At 39.9% G+C, this 21,229-nt stretch overlaps 1 protein-coding gene across 4 annotated transcripts in view; it reads right to left on the bottom strand.

Annotated features, from left to right (window-relative positions):
• Positions 1 to 21,229, bottom strand: part of BLMH (bleomycin hydrolase) — a 43,221-nt gene that overhangs the window by 10,109 nt on the left and 11,883 nt on the right. For all 4 annotated transcript variants that reach the window (XM_059046314.2, XM_059046313.2, XM_067022006.1 and 1 more), the window contains 5 exons: positions 10,645 to 10,800; positions 9,598 to 9,756; positions 9,415 to 9,482; positions 7,293 to 7,410; positions 5,335 to 5,404 (listed from right to left, as the gene is read on the bottom strand). In XM_059046314.2, the coding sequence (XP_058902297.2) occupies positions 5,335 to 5,404; positions 7,293 to 7,410; positions 9,415 to 9,482; positions 9,598 to 9,756; positions 10,645 to 10,800 (571 nt within the window). The remainder of the gene's footprint in view (positions 1 to 5,334; positions 5,405 to 7,292; positions 7,411 to 9,414; positions 9,483 to 9,597; positions 9,757 to 10,644; positions 10,801 to 21,229) is intronic.

Below are 21,229 nucleotides of genomic sequence, written 5' to 3'. Positions count from 1 at the left end.
ATAGGACCTCATAAGGAAATAGTCATTAGCTGTGTTACTGATAGACAGATGTGAAACCATAAGGAGACAAATGACTGCCCAGGATCTATAATCAAGAAAGTAGTAACTGTCTCTCTTGGTTCCACCATATAACATCATATGAAGGATATGATGAATTTTGTGCCTAGTTTTGGACATACTGTTCCCAAAATCACATGACGAGGCAATTTAAAGGCCATACTTTTGGTTTTTAGAAAGCAGCGTAAGTCCAGATGTAATGTGAATGAGCCACATACATTTCTTTCCAGATTAATCTCTAACATGCCAAAGCCTCTTTAACTGAAATCATCAAGAGACTCCCTTTTATGAGGAAGTCTGGAAATTTTACTAAAATGAAATCAGGAACAGAAAGGCTTATTTGTAAGGAAAGATGAAGAATGTGAGTTAAAAACAACTTCAAAGTTGAAGCTGAAAGGCACAAAAGCAATTTGAAAAATGAAAACTAATCTTGGTTCAAAATGAAAATGTAGAGAAACAAATTTTTAAAAGATAAAGATTTTCCTTCAATGACCATTGCAGAGTTAGAAAATAATATTCCTCCTAACCTTACTAAAAAGTTGTATTATTTAGCATATTAAGAAACTAGACTACAAGCATTAAGAACTATGTTATGATAATTCTACCTGCAGAGAGCTCTGATGTATCAGACTTTAGAACTGGAATATCATCTCATGACTAAGTGAACCAATCATAAAAAGAAGTTCCATAATAAGACTGGTTCATTAGGGAGACCATCCAAAAATTTAATTTACTGAGTATCAACACTTTTGTTATATGCACGGCAGAACGCTGATAACTACTGAAGCTGGGTTATGGGCACGTGGGGACTTCTTAATACTATTCTGTTTATATATGCTTGAAACTGTCCATGATAAAAAGTTTTTAAAAAAACAGAAACAAAAACAAAGAACCATGTTATAAAGCAGCATGGACAAAATAATCCTGGGAAACTTTTGGTGGTTACATACAGTTTTTCACTTGCCCAGCTCACAATGTGCTAACTCTGGACACAAACCACTCACGAGATGCTCCATCCTCCCCTCCTTATTCAGAGTCCGACACAAACAGTGCTCTAAGAGCCCTTTCTCCTGACAGCAGACATTTACTCGTCTCCAGATACTTTATACAAGTTTTATGTCCCTGTAGCCACTAGTTTCTGGTCACCAAGGTCATAAATTGATCTGGTATGTCCATGAGTAGACTAGATGTTACTAGAACAGGGAAGCTTGGAGGGAGCACAGTTTAGTGGTTAAGAAAACAGGCTCTAATGTCAGACTGAATTATAATTCTGGCTCTACCACTTTTTAGTGAGATGACCTGTAGGTCACTTTGGCTTAAAGATTATGCTCTTCTCAGATGAATTTCAGACTAAGAGTAAGAAGCAAAAAAGGTTATCACCCCTATTTTAAGTTTTTAAACATTTTGCAAACTACTTGATTCTAACAAGCCTATCAACTTTTCAAAATGAAAGACAATGTAACAAGTCCCAAGGTCTGTCTGTTCCCTCATTCAACTATGAAATCCATTTCTAATATGATCCATAAACACACAGTCAAGTACTTCAAGAAGCAGGGGAGAAAAGAAAGCCACGTTGGTTGTACACCATCTTAGATATGTATCCAATTTTCAGTCCATCTGACTAAGAATACTAGAATTCCAGAATACTAGAACACTTCACCAATATGAAGTAACCCAATGGCTTCAATAAGATAAGAATGAATTTCTCCCTTTATGTGTCTAGTGGTCAGAGGTAATATTTGTTCCCTTGGGGAAACAGTCAGGTTATCTGATTTAAGTTGTAGTCTCATGACCAATGGGAAAGACCAAAGCCAGAACTGGGCAGAGAGAAAAGGCAGCCTGCCCTCGTATCTCTCCTCTGTTCACCTCCAGCTTGTAGTATTATCAACATTGCCTTTTGAGAAACCATCAATCTTAACAAGCAGAAACCCCACAGAGAACAGTAACAAACTGTTAACAATGTTATCTACAGAAACAAAATCCTAGACAGGTTGTCCTGTCTCCTGCAAGAGCACCAAAGAGGTTCTGTCTCAGACATGGCAGCCAATGCCCACCAGGATGACAGGCGGAAGGGCCCTGCGGGGTAAACACACACCGCCAGCATAATAACACGCTGCGTATTCTCCTGAGGTCAGGCCAAGTGTGCCAATTAAATTAGACCATGTTTTCTTTCCTTCCTTCCTGTTAAGTCAGAAAGAACATTACCAAGAAACACATGAGAATAATTTATTTTGGCTTTGAATGAACTATTCACTACCCCCACTCAGTTCAACTTATCTTTTGTCTCTCTATTGAAATGCTTTCCTCTGTATAATCTCAGGCATTTCAGTTATTCGAGAACAACAAAAAAGTTAGTCTAGTCTTAACTAGACAGCTGCAGGTTTCACTAGGAAGGATTACAGGCAGACCACAGGGATCAAGACCCCAGCTCTTGGGACGAAGTGAGAGAGTGGCAGGGACATATATACACGACCAAATGTAAAATCGATAGCTAGTGCGAAGCGGCCACATAGCACAGGGAGATCAGCTCAGGGCTTTGTGACCATCTAGAGGGGTGGGATAGGGAGGGTGGGAGAGAGACACAAGAGGGAGGAGGTATGGGGATATATGTATACGTATAGCTGATTCACTTTGTTATAAAGCAGAAACTAACACACCATTGTAAAGCAATTATACTCCAATAAAGATGTTAAAAAAAAACCCCAAAAATCAAGAAGGGAGTATCACTGTCATTAAAGTAAATTTTAAGAAGTAAAATGGTGATATAATGCAAATGTAAAATGAACACGTGTTAAAGATTTTATTCAACTCTCTACAAGAGTGAACAAGTACGATAACACAACCAGTTCAAAGAGCCAAAGGACATTTGAAAATGTGTGTGTGTTATAATTATGTGTGCTTTATAATATAAATTATAAAATTTGTATAATTATGTAAATAATTAAATGTTAGAGTTCTGGGTTGGAAGCAAAACTGATTAATGTTTTATAGTGCAATAAGCTATAACCTTTGAACTTAAAAAAAAAAAAAAAAAAGACCCCAGCTCTCTCAACATAATAATAGAATGAGTAAGTCAGCAGAAGCAAAACTTTTATTGAGTTAGGAGTAAAGAGGTACAGTTGAATGGAAAAAAAATAAATTAGCAAAGTGGCCTAGAATCTTCTTTAAGAGTAGGTATTTAGGTTCAAAGTAATAAAGACAATAACTCACGCTACGCAGAACACAGAGCTTTTGCCTGACTTTACAAGTGTTTATCCTCTCTTAAATGGGTATCACTACTATCTACAAACTCAGTGACTGTTATAGATAGAAAAATATCTCAGAAACAAGCCAAAGGGTCCAGGCTGGTCTAAACAAACCATAACTTTAGTCCTTTTCCTAGACACTAATCTTTACAATAACAAACCATTTACAGGGACCAAATAAGACCAAAAATGAAACAGAAGCTACCGAGTTTCATCTGAAACAATAGCTTATGTTTTGAAATGTTACAAATACAAAATCCTTCCAATTCAAGACAAGCTTTTCCTTTGCATCCACTTCTTAACCACCATCAACCTAACGGATATAACTGAATTCTGAGTTGTTTGTTTTTCATCTTTTTGCTAGTTTCCTTATATCCACCTCTACCTGATCCCAACATTTTTGTGTCTTAAAATGATTTATCTTATAAGAAATCACCAATTAAAAAATATATTGCACTTTTTAATTCATAATAGTTAATTTCGCAAGTACCCTATAATCAGAGAATAACAGAAATCACAGATGGGGGACATGCAACTACCTGATGATGATATGCACCAACAGACAGGCACCAACAGCGCTGATATTCGTTTACATATAATCACTGAGCTGCTGAGGTTCACAGCAGATCCCAGGGATAGTTAGCCAAAATCCACCAATGAGCATTTCATAGGGAGATGAAAAGACTTGGAATGACAGATTAAATGGCCTCTAGGTGTTGGCCATCAGCATACTCATGTCTTGTCAAGGCTCTTCTACGACAGTAGTTTCCAAATATAAACGACTGAAGCCCCATCTGCTCACTTCCAAACCTCCAGCTTTTACCCTTGGAAATCTTAGAGCTCCAAAGAACTCAGCTGGAAAATCACTTAAACAAAGAGGGAAGCAACAGGTAAAGAGTTGCTGAGATCGCTATTTTCTTTTTCTTTTTTTTCTTTCATTTTGTTTTACTTTTTTAAAAGAAAATTTCTGGCTGATTGCTGCTTGGGTGAGATAGCTGAAGTCTGATTCCAAGTGTCTGAGTAATCTCACTGGATTCCATACCTACTTCCTTCCAGTCTTCTAACTAGTCTAGAGAGCTGTGGTTAATGTGTCCTTCCTAGCCAGAATCCACTGGCTAAAAGTAAGAAATATGGACTCTGGGAAACAGCTGCTACAGGATGTGACCAGCACATAACACACAAGCAAATACATGCTGACATGCATAATATTCTCTGGTAGTTGCCACTTTTTGGTTTGAAACTCTAAAAATTAAAGCATAACAATAACCTTAAAAGGCTTTTATCTACTAAATCTACTATGAAAAACAGTCTTAAATATGGTCTCTAAGATTTCAAGAATATAACCTAAACAGTTAATCAATGGTGATCGCTGGGTAGCAGGATTATTAGAGATTTTTTTTCCCCTCTTCTGGCTTATCTGTAGTTTTTAGTTTTCTACAATTCATATATTACCTGTGGTTTTTCTTGAAGCCTAATTACTATAATTTACTTATGACTTCTGCCTGCGTTTTGACCGTCAGAATAAAACCGTCTAAATGGTAACCACGGCATTCTTTTCCTCTTTAGACTTCACAACTTCTCATGAGTCTCCAATACATGCCTAAAGTTTCTTGCCAATCCCATCCTCCCACTAGAAAGCTTCTGATTTTCTAGAGAGTCAGTGCAGTAAATGAAAATGCACCAAACTCCATACAGCAAGTGTCCTGGCAAAGGGCACTCAAACTTCTTACTAGCCAAGTGATTCTGGTACAAAGGTCTACTAGGGTCAGCATGGTTTGGAACAAATGCCAGCACATACTGATCTCAGAGCCAACCAGGGAGTTCAGGCCTACTATGCTGGTCGTAGGGATCCTGGGGTGAAACTAGATCCTCAGATTTTTCTCCAGAATAGTCTAGCTAATAATCTAGCTAATGGGACCAATTACTGAAAAATAAAAATGATCCACACTAGGGTAGCTTTTTCTTCCCATTAGGAGGCAGAGAGTAGAGCAGACCTAGTCACTCTGAGTTAGTATTACCAGATTAAGCTTACCTTTGTGGCCATGGTCTTCACCCCACGAATTTTCCACTCTCCATTTCACGAAAGCACCCTCCTGATCATCCTGCAAAAGAGTGGATGACAGTGTGTAGTCTGAAACTAGATCCGTCCTGATGAGGTGTCATGTAATTTTAGCTCTTATTCAGCCACTCAGAAGAAAGAGCCTTCCCTATACAGCAATGGTATACATGACCAGGGCCATATACCTTCCACTATAACCAAAGGGATAACTCTAATAGAAGTGGAGTTTGAACTTCTTGGGGTGAAAATGCAATAAACCCAGCAATGCGATAAATACTATTTTCTCCTTTACATTCTATTGCATACAGAAAATAGGCACATTAAAATGCCTCTTGGCTAAGAAAAACAAAATATTAAATTACTGAAAGCAGTGAACACCATCTAAAGCCAGAGACTCTTGCTTTTAATTAATTAGCATTCTTTGCAGAGGTATCTCACTGTATTTATTTTAGAAATGATTCTAAGACCTAGTCAAGAGTTTAAAAAAGAAAACAAACACATTCTCATCAATACAGCCTACTTTTCTTTCTTAGGGGAACCGAGTAATGACACTCTCCAATGTGTTCTTTCATTGATTCAGTTACACAAATATTGAATTTAATACAATAGAGATTGAATGGCAAACCAAACACTACTTTCATAAAACAAAACCCAGGCAGTTCCGTTCTCCTTCTATCTTCATTAATAAAATAAGTTCAGTTTTCACATTCTTAAAGGGACAGCGATACTCATCATGATAACCTTCATTTAGAGTCTTTATTACAGTGACACGGAGAGGGATAAGAAGGCTGCACTTGGGAAAAGAGAGTTCACTCTCATGTTTACCCAGGGCATTAGCTGATGTCAAAACAACTTAAATCTTTGTAACATGAGAAGAGAGCTGGCTCGGAATTATCTCCTAATGATTTCATCCGTCAACTCCCACCTGCATAAAACTGCATGAGTCTCATCTACATGGGACTTGACTTTACTCCTGACAGTTTTCTTGAATCTCAGTAATTTTCAGTCTCAGAAATAGCCAACAATCAAACCCACAAGATTCAAACACCCTTATCTGTACTACCTACCCCTTAATCTTAGCCCCAGGTACCTTTAAAACCACATGAATAAACTATACATTCTGGGGCCAGCTTATTAAATGTTTTGGTTTTCTACTCCCTGCATTATAGCCCATCGTTACTTTCCTTTTAAATGTAACTGTTAGAATCTATATCACCTAAAGTCATTTATTTTATTTTATTTTATTTTTGCGATACGCGGGCCTCTCACTGTTGTGGCCTCTCCCGTTGCAGAGCACAGGCTCCGGACGCACAGGCTCAGCGGCCATGGCTCACGGGTCCAGCCGCTCCGCGGCATGTGGGATCCTCCCGGACCAGGGCACGAACCCGTGTCCCCTGCATCGGCAGGTGGACTCCCAACCACTGCGCCACCAGGGAAGCCCTCAACATACTTTTTACATCCAATTTCCTGAAGCTCTGCATAAATCCAGTAATGGGCATGGAGTCTACAAATTACTGTTATTGACATTTTACTGCAGAAGAATCTGAATGACAAATGAAAGGAAGGTGAGTCTGAACATAAGTTATCAAGATATGAACACTTTCAGGGCACATTTTAATTCCTTATTAAACTGAAGTTATCCTCTCCCAAGTTCCCTTGCTGACCTCTTTTCACAACAAGAATTTCCAAAGTTACAGAAAAGCAGTTACTTCCTTACTCCCTGCTGACACAAATTCTGCTCCTCATGGAAAGTTTCTATTTTTATTACTTCTGAGCATCCAGCCAAACCCCAAGTGAGGCAGGTACAATGTCTTGCTAACTTTTAACAGAAATCATATACACTATGAAGAAGCTCTGCTGGAATAAATGGTCGGCAGGAGCATGAAAATCCATCTATGCAAACACTGGAGTGGGCACGCTGAGGGTCATACCTTTTCTGAGACAGCGGTGAAGGTCATGGCGTGGGTCATAAGTGACTCACCAAAAGTCAGCCTCTCAGCTTTATTCATGTTCTTCAGGGAGACACCAAACACTAACTCATGGTCATAGCTATAAAAGAGAACAATAGCACAGAATATACAGAGTACAGTCATGGGGAATAATTGGCTTCTGGTTGTAAAAGGATCATAGAACCTGAAGGGACTTTGCAGCTCCAGATATATTTGGGCTGTAGCTCTTTAGACAACATGGTACATGCAAAATTTAGTCTCTCAATGGGATTCCATTCTCTCTGTGTCACAAGAGTACTCAGAAAAATACAAAGTTATTAAACATAAATTCCCCAAATCAAAAAGCTGACAAGATAAGCTTGCATTGTCATTTTGGCAAGAAAACTTAAAAGTTTCTGAAGTAATTTCTTTCAAAAATGGTCTCTTTTGAACGGGCAGAAACACTCAGTTTCTGAATTCATTTAGACCACTGCTAACTGTGAAATTTAAATAAATAGTGTCAAAATATTGGAGAATATTTTCAAAGTTTAAAAAACCTCATGAATTCTTTTAGCAGATTTCCTTTCTCCTGTTGTTAACTGTCAAGATATTTACTCAATTTCCTACAAGTAATAATTACTTACAAGTAACGCTAAAGTGATATATTTTAACAGTCCAGGAATTTGAATGATTCAGTTCACAAATGAATCTTCATTGTCACAAACAACCAGGAGGAATGCTTTAAAGTGTGTACGCATATTAGTCCTAGTTGTCATAAAGACAAAATACATAAGGTATCAAAGTAATAGAAGTAGTTAAGAAGGCTCAAATAGCAAACAAGACATCTGGAAAACCTTTCATTATATCCCCAAGTGCACTAAGGAGATTTACACAGTAATCAATTACTATTACTTCCTTTTTTTCATTTTTTTTTTTTGCAGTACGCGGGCCTCTCACTGCTGTGGCCTCTCCTGTTGCGGAGCACAGGATACGGACGCGCAGGCTCAGCGGCCATGGCTCACGGGCCCAGCCGCTCCGCGGCATGTGGGATCTTCCCGGACCGGGGCATGGACCCGTGTCCCCTGCATCGGCAGACGGACTCTCAACCACTGCGCCACCAGGGAAGCCTATTGTTTTTCGTAACAATAGGCTTTCGTAATCCAACTTTCTTTCTTTTTTTTTTTTTGGCTGCGTTGGGTTTTCGTTGCTGCGGTGAGCTGGGGGCTACTCTTCATTGTGGTGCGCAGGCTTTTCATTGCAGTGGCTTCTCTTGTTGCGGAGCACAGGCTCTAGGCACACGGGCTTCAGCACTTGTGGCACATGGGCTTAGTTGCTCTGTGGCATGTGGGATCTTCCCAGACCAGGGATCGAACTGTGTCCCTGGCATTGGCAGGCGGATTCTTAACCACTGTGCCACTAGGGATGTCCCAGTAATCCAACTTTTAAGTTGCCTTTTTTAAAAAAAATATTTATTTATTTGGCTGCACCGGGTCTTAGCTGCAGCACACAGGATCTTCATTGCCACATGCAGGATCTTAAGTTGCAGCACGTGGGATCTTTTAGTTGCATCATGTGAACTCTTAGCTGCAGCATGTGGGATATAGTTCCCTGACCAGGGATTGAACCCGGGTCCCCTGCATTGGGAGCGTGGAGTCTTAGCCACTGGACCACCCATGGAAGTCCCTTAAGTTGTCTTTTAAAAAGTAATTATTGTACAAAAATAAAGACAAAAAGTATGTAGTATCTTTGATAAATACTTGGTATCAAATACTTGGCATCACATTGATTATATCTTTTACAATATTACTTTGAGTGTTACATTATTTGTTTTTTAATCAAAAAAAATTTTTGTTAAGTGTCTTTCTCATGTAGGATGACTTTTTAGGAACGTCCAACAATTTCAACTCAGATATGAAGTATGATCTTGACTTCCCAGGTTAGAGCATATAAATATGTGGAGTTTCTACTATGAATCCTCAAACTCTACAAAATAGAAAGAAAGAGATCCACCCTCAGGCCAACCTTAATCTTTGAGTGAACCTGAGCTGAGTCACTTCATACCAAGAGTGCACCCCAACAGTCACAACCCACAAACGATTTTCTATTTTAAATATCTTGCACTCACACATTCATGTCACTGAGGCCCAACTTGCCATTGAAGTGTTTTCCAACATCACAGCCAAACCATACAGCCTAGAAATAGAGGAAAGAAGAAGAAAGAAGTCAACGTAAGTTCTTCCTATTACACCAAAGAGGTTGGAAGAAAAGGTTTTAACCCCTATGCAAAAGACAAAGAAACAATACCAACCTCTCCATCTTTGATGGAGGCAGCAACCATCTTTTTCAATAAGTCAATGGGCTGGTTGTTATATAGAGTTTTCCTGCCTCCAACCATGTTGCTTAAGTACTCCACCGTGTAAAGTTTGCTGTACTTGTGGTGGGGCCGAGGGTCATTCACCAAACAAATCTATTGAGATCAAGAACATGTTCATTAGAACATAAAACCGGGAGTGTCAAGCAAGATACAGACCTCTCCTTTAAGTTCATATATTTGTATCAAGCTTAGCGCCTCTGCCTGCAAGAACAAGCATTACATTGTTAAATAACCGAGAAACAAAAAAAGGTGGCAAGGTCATGTGAGAGAGGTCCCTGTATATTCTAATTAGCATAAGGGACATATTTGGGAGTTGCATCAACCTGTTTTTTCCTACTGGCAGGAATCACCCCAAAACTAATTCTGCAGAATTGTGTGCACTGAGTAAGGCAAGGTGGCGATTCACGAGTCCATCACTACAAGACCCCTGCTCTCAAGTCACCAGAAAGGCTCAACATCTGGCAGTACCACAGCTGAGCTGGGACTCCAATCATAAAACAACGTCATGTGCTTTTAAGACGGTCAAGACGCCAATGAAGAAGGGGCTCTAGTCATCTTGCTAGGCAGGTGGAGAAGCCCTGAAGTGAGCGGGAAGAACCAGGATGGGACACTGCTCCCTTCCGCAGGAGAGTCCCGAGAGAGGCCCACGGTGGAGTGATGCTCTGAACCCGTGGTAAGAAACACCCAATGTACTTTTATTGTCTTCGCACCTGACAATGACTCAGGGCCCAAATCAGGGGAGCATATGGGACTGAAACTGACTGCTGGCCCAGAGTGAGAAAAATCTCTGAAGAGGAGCACTGGGGATCCTAATATGACCAACTGAATTGGTACATAAAATACCTCAGAGGAAGGAGGAAAAATTTTGTTTACTGTCTAGTTTGATGACCATGCACGGTAACCAGGAATCGTGTGTTCTTTCTTGTAGTCAACAGGCATTTGAAAGTAAACAGCCAGTGGCTGCCAGTGCCAGTCTCCAACCTTGTCTTCCATATTGAAGAGTGGCTTGACATGTTCCCTGTAAAACTTCAAGGGTGTTATGGGGCCAATCTTCTGATAGTTTTTATCTTTGTCTCGATACTCCCAGGTAAACGTCTCTGGTGGATTACCCAAACAGATGCACACCACTCTGAATATCTGGAAAAAAGGAGGACAGGTGAGCGATGGCTAGGGGGAAGCAGTATTTTTTATCTCTTCATTTTCTTCTAGCTTGGGAAACACAAGAAATCAGTGGCTAAATTCAAGCCAGAAATTTCACAGGAAATCTAATAATGCTCCAAAAATTGGAAGGTTGGTGTCCAGGATTTGATATCAGCCAACTTCTGAGTTCTTAAATAAACACTGTGAACAATACAATTCTGAAATGTTAATATTTAGTGCTTAGTATCTGCCCTGCAAGTTAAACTTCCTTAGCCAAGAAATCACTCACCACTGATACACAACAAGACCTGGGTTGCTGCTCTGCTGATTATATTTCAAGTGACAAATAATTACATACATTTTATAAATGGATTTCCTTCCCTTTATGCTTCTAGGTTTTGCTTTGATTGTGACAGGGGTCTCTACTCACAGAAAAGTCAACTAACTTTTTGGTGGAGCTTAGATGACAAGGTCTATTGAAATTATTATTAGAACAAGACTATAAATTTAGTAGTAAGGTACCAGTTTTTGGGTTGTGAGACCTAAACATACTGTCCAATTATGTCATAAAACCTTCAATTAGCATTATTACAATCCAAGGATATTTCAATATTTTATATTATTTTCATCTTATAGAAAGACAAAAATAGAAGTATAGAGACGTACCTTCCTCTTCTGTATCAAATTTGCTTTATCTTTTAAAAAATACACACTACAATCTGCTTCTTCTTTCTCCACCCCAGGCACCACCCTAATCTAATCTTATTACCTGTATTATTTGCTCCATATATTTGTATTGATATACTCCAATACAGTCGAAAGAAACGGATCCTGTATTTATTGAGTGTGACTATTTTGTGCTAGACACTATATATCCGCTAGGTTAACTTCATTCTCACAGAACTCTCTCAAGGCATAATTTCCCCTCCTTTTTCTTTTCTTCCCCCAAAAGAGACTGAGACTCAAAGAAACTAAATAACCTACTTACGATCACATAGCTAGTAACTGGCAGAACCATGGTCTAAACTGACGTCACACACTGTCCAAAAAAAAAAAGTATTGCTCCATTGGTACAGGGTTTAAAACAAAAAAGGGAACATTTATTGGCTGTTTTCTGTGCTGTACTACAATCTTTAAATATCATATCTCTCAATCCTCTCAAAAAAAAAACGGTAGGTATTAGTCACATTTTACAGATAAGGAAACCAAGGTCCAGGGAAATAAATAGCTTGACTGAAGTCCTAAAGCCAATAAAATGTAAAATTAGGATTTGAACCCAGGTCTGACCTCAGCACTATTTCTATAACACCATGAATTAAGCATTTATCGTTTACTGTAATTTTCTGGGTTTCCTATAACCTGTCTCTTATGAAAGGTCATAAACCTGTCAAGGATAAGGACAAGGCCATGGATATTTTGTATCTCCTATAGCATCTAGCACTATATCTGACCTAGGTATGATAACTGACGTGAACACTGTTCCACTCTCCACCACAGGATGAATAATTTCAGAAATACCACCCTTTCTTCAAGTCACTTCCTTGTTGAAGATTCAATGATGCTTTCCTATTACCGCCCATAACAAATCTAAACTCCATGACCTTATTTATTTGTCTTCTTTTTTTTTTTTTACTTCGGCATAACATACATTCAACAGGTATGCAAAGTGCACTCATCTTACATATACAGCTTGGTTCAATTTTTTACATAGGTATACACCCATGTAACCACCATTCAAATCAATATACAGAATACTTCCAGGGTTCCAAAGGTTCCCTAGCTCCCTTCCAGTCAATAACCACACCTTCCCCAAGGTAAACATCATTTTGACTTATATAACCACTGATTAGTTTTGCCTATTCTTTAATTTCATATAAATGGAATCACAGCATATTCTCTGCTGTGTATGGCAACCTCTGTTGACATAATGCCTGTTAAGATTCACTCATGGTGCTGTGGATATCACTAATTTGTCTTTACTGCTGTGTAAATATATTATAATTTATTCACTCGTGTTGGTGGACATGTGAGTTGTTTTCAGTGTGGGGTTATTTATAAAGCAGCTAAGAATATTTTTATCCAAATGGTTTTCCAGGGGCTTGAAGGAATTTCCATACTCTCCAGCAAAGGAAGAGAGTTCCAGTTGTTCTAACAATACATTCTTGCCAAACCTGGCACTGTATTTTTAATTTTAGCCATTCTGGTGGGTAAGTAATGGTATCCCCAATGTGGTTTTAGCTTGCATTTCTCTGATGAACATGGTTGGATTTTAAAGGCTCTCTGTAACTTCACCCAACCTTATTTCCCATCATGGAGCCTACTCACCTGTCAGGCCTGTCTATATCTCTCCTTACTGTCCACTCAATACACTCAGCTCATTGTCACCTTCATAACTTTACTCTTCTGTTCCTCAAAACCCAATCCTACTCCCACGCTATAAAACTCAGTGCAGGGATTTCCCTGGCGGTTCAGTGGTTAAGACTCCACACTTTCACTGCCGAGGGCCCGAGTTCAATCCCTGGCCAGAGGACTAAGACCCCGCAAGCCATGTGGCACAGCCAAAAAACAAAAATTAAAAAAAAAAAAAAAAAAAAAAAAAAAGCTCAGTGCAGGATGATCCTTTTCTAGAAAGTTTTCACTAATTAAATTTTTATGTCAGAAGTACTCAGAGAAGGGAGAAATTAATGTGAGCTAGAAAAATTAACATTTGATTCCATAGTGTCATTTGTGTTTCTCTACTGTCTCCCCTGCTAGACTTAATCTACCAGGGACAGAAACTAGACCTTAGACGTATCCCAACAAACACTAGAAGAACCACATTAAAAACAGTTTTCTTAAATTGAAAGTTCTTCTCCAGTGACTGATGTAAAACTTAAATTTAGGAGTTCAAACTGGGCAGACCCTAAAAGCAGAACAAAAGGGAAGGCTTAGAGAATAAAACAAAGCTATAGCCTGTAAGAAATAAACCTTTCCTTCCCCTCCTCTCCTTGGATCCCAACTCTGGAGAACTCGGCTGTCCTTAACCTGATAGACCCCACCCTCTTCCTTCACTTTACCCTCCACTCCCTTCAGAAATATCGGCTCCTGCCTCTGCTCTAGAAAGAATCACCAGAGAATGATCTATGACGGCCTGATTTCTTAATACGTCCAACCCCACCACTTTCAGCCAGAAAGACCACTTAAGGAACTTAGTTTCTGATACTCCTTAGCTGTACATTAGTAGCTGTTTTGAGAAGCCAGGACTTCTCCAGACTGACCTTTAGGTAAATTCATTAGATACCCCAGTCCCTATCAGGCTTTAGGGAACACACGTCCAAGATCCCCCAACTCTAAATCGGCATCCATATGTCATCATCAGCCACTGAAACCGTATTTATTTCTCTTCATCGTCTCCAGTGCATTCATTCTAGGCCTCAAAAAGCCTTGGGACAGACTGGAACCTGATACCAAGGCTCAAACTTATTCTCTGAACCAAAGCTAGAAAACTAGACATAGGCCTGCCTATGACATTAGGCCTATAATTAAGGATAAAAAGACTCTTAATTCATGCGTTATTTTGGAAGACAGAGCCTGACTCTATCGTCTTAACAGAAAAAGATTAACCTACAGATGAAGTTATGTTTGCCTTTCATTTTATGTTTTGTTTCCCAAGAGAGAATCTTCCTTTACTAGGATTTACTTTGTGTTTTATGAGCCTGAACAGCTGCTCCTTAAACCACCTCTCTTTTAATGTTGTATCATTCTCCGGTTGGTTTCTAGTACAGAAAAGCAGCAGCAGGGTATCACATTAGCAACTGTAATTGAGCTAATCTAGCCATGGATTAATGAGCTCTGTTTGGGATTCATAAGGACCAGAGAGTCATTTTGTATTTGCTCAGCACCAAGGCCACAAATGGCACCTTTCATCATGAGGACACTGCCACTGGTAACTAAAGACAATGACAATGAAAGTATATAATCAGAACATGTTTAAATAAGGAAGGTTTTACAGACTTAAATGATGTGTATTTTTAACTAGTAATCGTTGTCACATGTGTATGAACATTTTAATTTTTATTTTTTGCGGTACGTGGGCCTCTCACTGTTGTGGCCTCTCCCGTTGCGGAGCACAGGCTCCAGACGTGCAGGCTCAGCGGCCATGGCTCACGGGCCCAGCCTCTCTGCGGCATGTGGGATCTTCTCGGACCGGGACACGAACCCGTGTCCCCTGCATCGGCAGGCGGACTCTCAACCACTGCGCCACCAGGGAAGCCCGAACATTTTATATGGGGTCATCTTGATTAATTCTCAGTCATCCAAGGGCGATTTATCCAGTTCAGTTAGGCTCTGGCCAAATAAAGGAGGCTAGGGCTAGGCCTAATGAAGATTTAAGACAACTAAGTGAATTTCTGTTTACTTTTAAACCCATTCTAAATATAAATCAGTGTTTGTTTTACACTATAATTTACATATACCTCATTATGCATCATTTGTCTCCCTATCTAAAGTAAAAAGTGTTAAATCATTCCTTCCTTCTCCCCAAAAATGCATTAAAGGAAACCTGCATTTTAGTTATCTAAATGAATTCTATGATTAATCTTTTTGGAATACAAATACTTATGCCCTACTGCATATGATTTATAAATCTGAATTCTTATCAAAGATACACATAAGGCATGAATGAGGATAAGGGTGACATCTCTTTCTCTTGGATTTTAGTAAAACTGTAATTTGAGACATGTTGCTTTGTTTACCATGAGTATTATTATCCAAAGCCATTCAGATTCAAGTCAGTTTATAACACTTTGGAAGGAATATTTGGCTCCAAGTCAACTAACAATAGTTAAGCTCTAATTTTTTTTTTTTTTTTTTTATTGGCGGTACACAGGCCTCTCCCCGTTGTGGCCTCTCCCGTTGCAGAGCGCAGGCTCCAGACGCACAGGCTCAGCGGCCATGGCTCACAGCATGTGGGATCTTTCCAGACCGGGGCACGAACCCGTGTCCCCTGCATCGGCAGGTGGACTTGCAACCACTGCGCCACCAGGGAAGCCCCACAAGCTCTAATTTTTTAAAACCCTCCGAAGTATAGTCTCCAGGGCCCCTGATACTACATTTCTTGATAAAAGGCTCTGCTGTTCTTAAATAATATTCCCGGTTCCCAAAGTATAAAGCTGGCAGTGAGCTTTGGATATCTGAGTCTGCTCTCTGGTGGGCAACTTGGGAGTGTCACCTGCTTCTCACAAGATGCGCTTGGTATTCAGGACAAAAAATGATACTGGACACTGAACAAAAGTCATTATGCAGAACTGAATACTGGTGAATAATAAAACCAGGAAAGGGAATGGAGGAAAGAAAAAGGACACAGAAAGCATGAATACAGGACATAGGGAAAGAATGTGTGGACCCCAATTTAAAGACAAATGACGTGGGGTGGAGTCAATTCCTATACCCATGGCTAAACTGGGAGACAGACATCAAGTGAGAGGAGGAAGGCAGGATGCAATAGTTGAGAGTCAGTCATGAATACTTAGAAGGGTGAGAGTTGAAAGCCAGCTACAGGCAGACGCAGAATGGAGGAAACTGTAATAATGAGAAATGTTAGAATGGGAAGGTAGTGCAATGGTAACAACCAAGTTACTTGTAATGGAGCAAAACTGATAAAGCTAAAAGATTTCAGTGCTTGGAACCACTGCAGAGGTGACAGAATATTAGAATCTTCATTTGTATTTACAATACTGTATTGCCTAGTAAAGTCTAAAGCACTGTAGAAATATTATTTACTTCTATTGTTATAAAAACGCAAAGCTACAGTGCCATTAAGAAATCACCTACTCTGACTTTTTAGTTTCACTGATGGAGAAATTATGCTCATAGGTAAAATGACCTATTGATCACAGAGTAGAATGACCGCAAGGACACAAAAGTGGTCGAAGAATACAGCTGAACTTTGAAGAAAGTTCAGTGCTAAGGGTAAATGAACCAGTTACAAGAGGGAAGGAGTAGAGACCTTAGTGACTGCTGATAATGCAGAGAAAGGAGAGAGAAGACAGCTCTCTACTGCTTTCTGGTGGGGAATGAAAGAAAGGCAAGGATCTGTTTTAAAAACAAAAATCTTACCTGTGCCTGCAAAAGCAGGCAGAGAAGGAGATACTTTCTGGGGGCACCAAATATATTGTCAGGCAGGGAAAGACATAAAAAGGTACACTTAAAGGGTATGTGCCCTTCTGTGATGTTAAGGGAAATGAGGTCATACAGATGATAACTAAGAGTCAAATGATCATCTTGAGACTCCTTCTAGAGTGGTGGTTGAATCAAAGAAATAGTTAGAAATTCAGACTCTCCAGTCCCACCCAGACCTACTGAGTCAATCTGCACTGATCCTCAGGGGATTCAACTGTACATTAAAGTTTGAAAGCACTACTTTAGAGCACATTTATTCTTTCCCTCCTCCAAAACCTCGCTTCTTCAATTACTGCTTCTCTCATTCGCATCTGCTATCCCTTACCACACACCGGTTTCCTCATCACTGCCGAAAAGCCCTCTCCTACCTGTAACCCCTCCCACTTCAGATACCATACAGCACTCCAATTCTTCCCTCTTCCTTGTCCTCCACATCAGCAAGTCCCGACAGCTTCACTTCCAAGATACACCCCCACATGTATGTTCATTTCTCTTACTCCTCACTCTCATCAATCTGGTCAGAACCACTAGGATATCTCATCTACATGACCACAAGAGCCTCCTAACTGGTCTCCCTACTTCCTCTCCCACTGTTTTACCGTCCATTCTCAAAACAGCCAGAGTGGCAAATTTTTAAAACAAAAATTAAACCATGTCACTCCTCAGCTTAAATTCCCCGGTGCCTAGCTCACTTAGAATAAAATGCAATATCCTTACTATGGCTCACAGGCACTATATTAGCCTGTTCTCATTTCCTCTGAGATCTACTCCAGCCATTCCCACTCTCTTTCCAAGCTCCAGTCACACTGCCTTCTTTCTGTCCCTCAAAAATACCAAGCTTCCCCCTGTCTTAGGGCTTTTGCCCCCACTGTCTCCTCAGCCTGCTATGCTCTACGTCCAGATCTCTGAATGGATGGATTCTTCCTGCTATTCACATCTCAGCTCATATGTGACCTCAGAAAGGCCTTTTTATTTTTTTGGCTGTGCCACGGCTTGCAGGATCTTAGTTCCCTGACCAGAGATTGAACCCCGGGGCCACAACTGTAAAAGCCAAACCCTAACACTGGACTGCCAGGGAACTCCTGGAAAGGCCTTTCTTAACCACCCTATCAATCACCGCATTCTATGTTCTTCAGAGTACATATCACACCAGATTGTTTATTTACTTGTGTATCGTCTGTCTCCCTCCACTAGTATGTAAAATCCATGCAAGCAGGGACCAGGTCTGTTTCAGTCATCACTGCACCCACAGTGCTTAGAACATGCTTAATATTTAGTAGGTACTCAATAAATACTTGTGGAATAAATGCGTATCAACTTCTCTCCTCTGCACTGCCGAGCTTCTTGAAACTCCCTGCCTCTCTGGCCATGGTCTGACTCCTCTCCACCTAGCTCCTTCCCTTCCCCATTCCACACACCCCTACTCAGGAATCAGCAGCCTTTCCTCAGTCCTCAGAGTCTCTGGCCTTTCTGCAGCATCTGACACTGATGACCAGCACCTACATCACACAGTTCTGGCACTCGCTTTTATAGAAATAGAAGTTTTATGGAAACAGATTATTTTCCAGAATTCTGTACTCAGACCTATTCTATCCTTCCAGTCTCCCTCAGGAATTTCAATAATTCGCAAGGTTTCAGCCACCTGTATTAGCATCACTATCACTTTTCTAGATCATTCTCTTTCCTGAACTTTGGAATGATTTCCATATGCTTGAAACCCATTTCCAAGTGGACAGTGCCTTGGGACTAGGCACTCTGAAGTCAGTATTCCTCCTCTTCACGTGGCCTCTGAAAAGAGCTTCTCTTACTGACTGTGTGACCCACAGCAGCATTCTCCCAGTTGCCGGGCTTAAAACCTTAAAGTTATTTGTAATGATGAATCCTTGGCAGATAAGCTGCCAAGTGCTACAGATTTTTCCTCTGAGATCTCTCACATTTCTCTCATTTCCATTTCTATCGTCACTATCCTCGTTCAGGCCAAATTAGTACCACCTGGACTGCTGCAGCTTCTAACTGGCCTTCCTGCCTCTCTTCCTTCCAGTTTCACCTATTTAACTAACTTAATCTCCTGAAGTGCAGCTTTACTTCAAAAGGGAAATGCAATTTGTGAACATAATCTATTTCCTTCAAGAATATCAAGGGAGGGGCTTCCCTGGTGGCGCAGTGGTTGAGAATCTGCCTGCCAATGCAGGGGACATGGGTTCGAGCCCTGGTCTGGGAAGAGTCCACATGCCACGGAGCAGCTAGGCCCGTGAGCCACAATTACTGAGCCTACGCGTCTGGAGCCTATGCGTCGCAACAAGAGAGGACGCGATAGTGAGAGGCCCGCGCACCGCGATGAAGAGTGGCCCCCACTTGCCACAACTAGAGAAAGCCCTCGCACAGAAATGAAGACCCAACACAGCCATAAATAAATAAATAAATAAATAAAAGAACATCAAGGGAAAGGTCAGTCCCCTATTCAGTGTCAGAAATGTCCTCTACAACTATCAAAATAATAATTCCTTTCCTCTTTCAGAATCCAAAAGAGAAAACCATATTAGAAAATGTTACTTCTTAGCAGCAGTGGCTCTTAAACCAGAATCACCTGAGAAGCTTTTAATGGTATAGATGCCACAACTCAACAAATGCCAAAACAAAATTCACCAGGAAAACAATAAGAGAACAATGAGATGGGGCTAGCCCTACAAACACTAAAACACTATAAACAGCTTCAGTAACTAAAATACAGAGTTACTGGCAGATGAATAAACACACTAAATGAACACAATTGCATGCCTGGAGACTTTAGAAATGATAGATGGCATCTCAAATTAAGGGGTAGGGAGAGGATGGACTATTTGAAAAGATGTGGGTCAACTGGGTAGCCTTGAGAGGAAAAAAGTTAGATCCATATCTCACTCATACCCTATGCCAGGATAAATTCTAAATGGATCAGAGATTCAAACACAAAAATCAAAACTCTATAAGTACTAGAAGAAAAATGGAAGAATTCTTTTATAATTCGAGAAAAGCTTTTCTAATTAAAAACTACAAAAAATTTCAAATTTGACTATATATAAGTAAAAAATTCTGCATAGCAAAAAAAATCATATCACAGATAAGCAACAAGCTAAGAAAAAAATTTTGCATCTCATATCACAATGGGCTAATTTCTGTAACATTTAAGGAATACCTAGAAATTGATAAAAGACCACGAAAAAAAAAAACAAGGATAAGAATACACAGTTCAGGGCTTCCCTGGTGGCGCAGTGGTTGAGAATCCGCCTGCCGATGCAGGAGACACGGGTTCGTGCCCTGGTCCGGGAGGATCCCACATGCCGCGGAGCAACTAAGCCCGTGAGCCATGGCTGCTGAGCCTGCGCGTCCGGAGCCTGTGCTCCGCAACAGGAGAGGCCACAACAGTGAGAGGCCCGCATACCGCAAAAAAAAAAAAAAAAAAAAAAAAAAAAAAGAATACACAGTTCAGAGAAAAGATGCTTAGCCCCACTCAAAGTAAAAAAATATAAATTAAAACTACAATGAGATGGTTTATCTATCAGACTGTTTACCTGTCAACTGTGTACCTTATCAGATCAGTAAGGATCGGATTGTTTGATAAATGCACTGCCTTGATAAATCGAAAGGGAAACAGGTTCTGTCAGATATTGCTGATGAGAGTGTAAATTGATAGACCCTCCAAAGAGGTTAATTTGCGATTATATATCAAAATTACAAATGTATATTCTCCCTGACTCAAAAATTCTATTTCTATTATGTTTTTTTTAAAAAAAAAAATCTCTGGAAGGATGACTAACAGCTAAAACTAATAACAAAAACTAATAAAACTAATTTGGGGGTACATAGTGATTGGAAGGATGGAGAATAGGGTAAGAAGACTTCTCACTGTATATCTTCTATTTTTGATATTTATGCTAAGTGAAATGTCAGACAGAAAAATACTGTATGATATCACTTACATGTGGAATCTAAAAGGTACAACAAAGTAGTGAATATAACAAAAAAGAAACAGACTCACAGATACAGAGAATAAACAAGCGGTTACCAGTGTGTGGGGGGAGGGGCCATATAGGGACGGGGGAGTGGGAGGTACAAACTAATGGGCGTAAGGCAAGCTCAGGGATGTGTGTAAGACATGGGGGATATAGCCAATATCTTATAATAACTATAAATGGAAAGTAACCTTTAAAAATTGTATTAAAAGAAACTACAGGCTTTAGAGAAAGACTAAGAAAATGAAAAAACCAAGTTATAAAACAGTGTACAG

The sequence above is a fragment of the Kogia breviceps genome, chromosome 19, assembly GCF_026419965.1.
Source record: "Kogia breviceps isolate mKogBre1 chromosome 19, mKogBre1 haplotype 1, whole genome shotgun sequence".
NCBI lineage: Eukaryota > Metazoa > Chordata > Mammalia > Artiodactyla > Physeteridae > Kogia > Kogia breviceps.
This window is presented reverse-complemented; position numbering and strand designations above follow the sequence as displayed.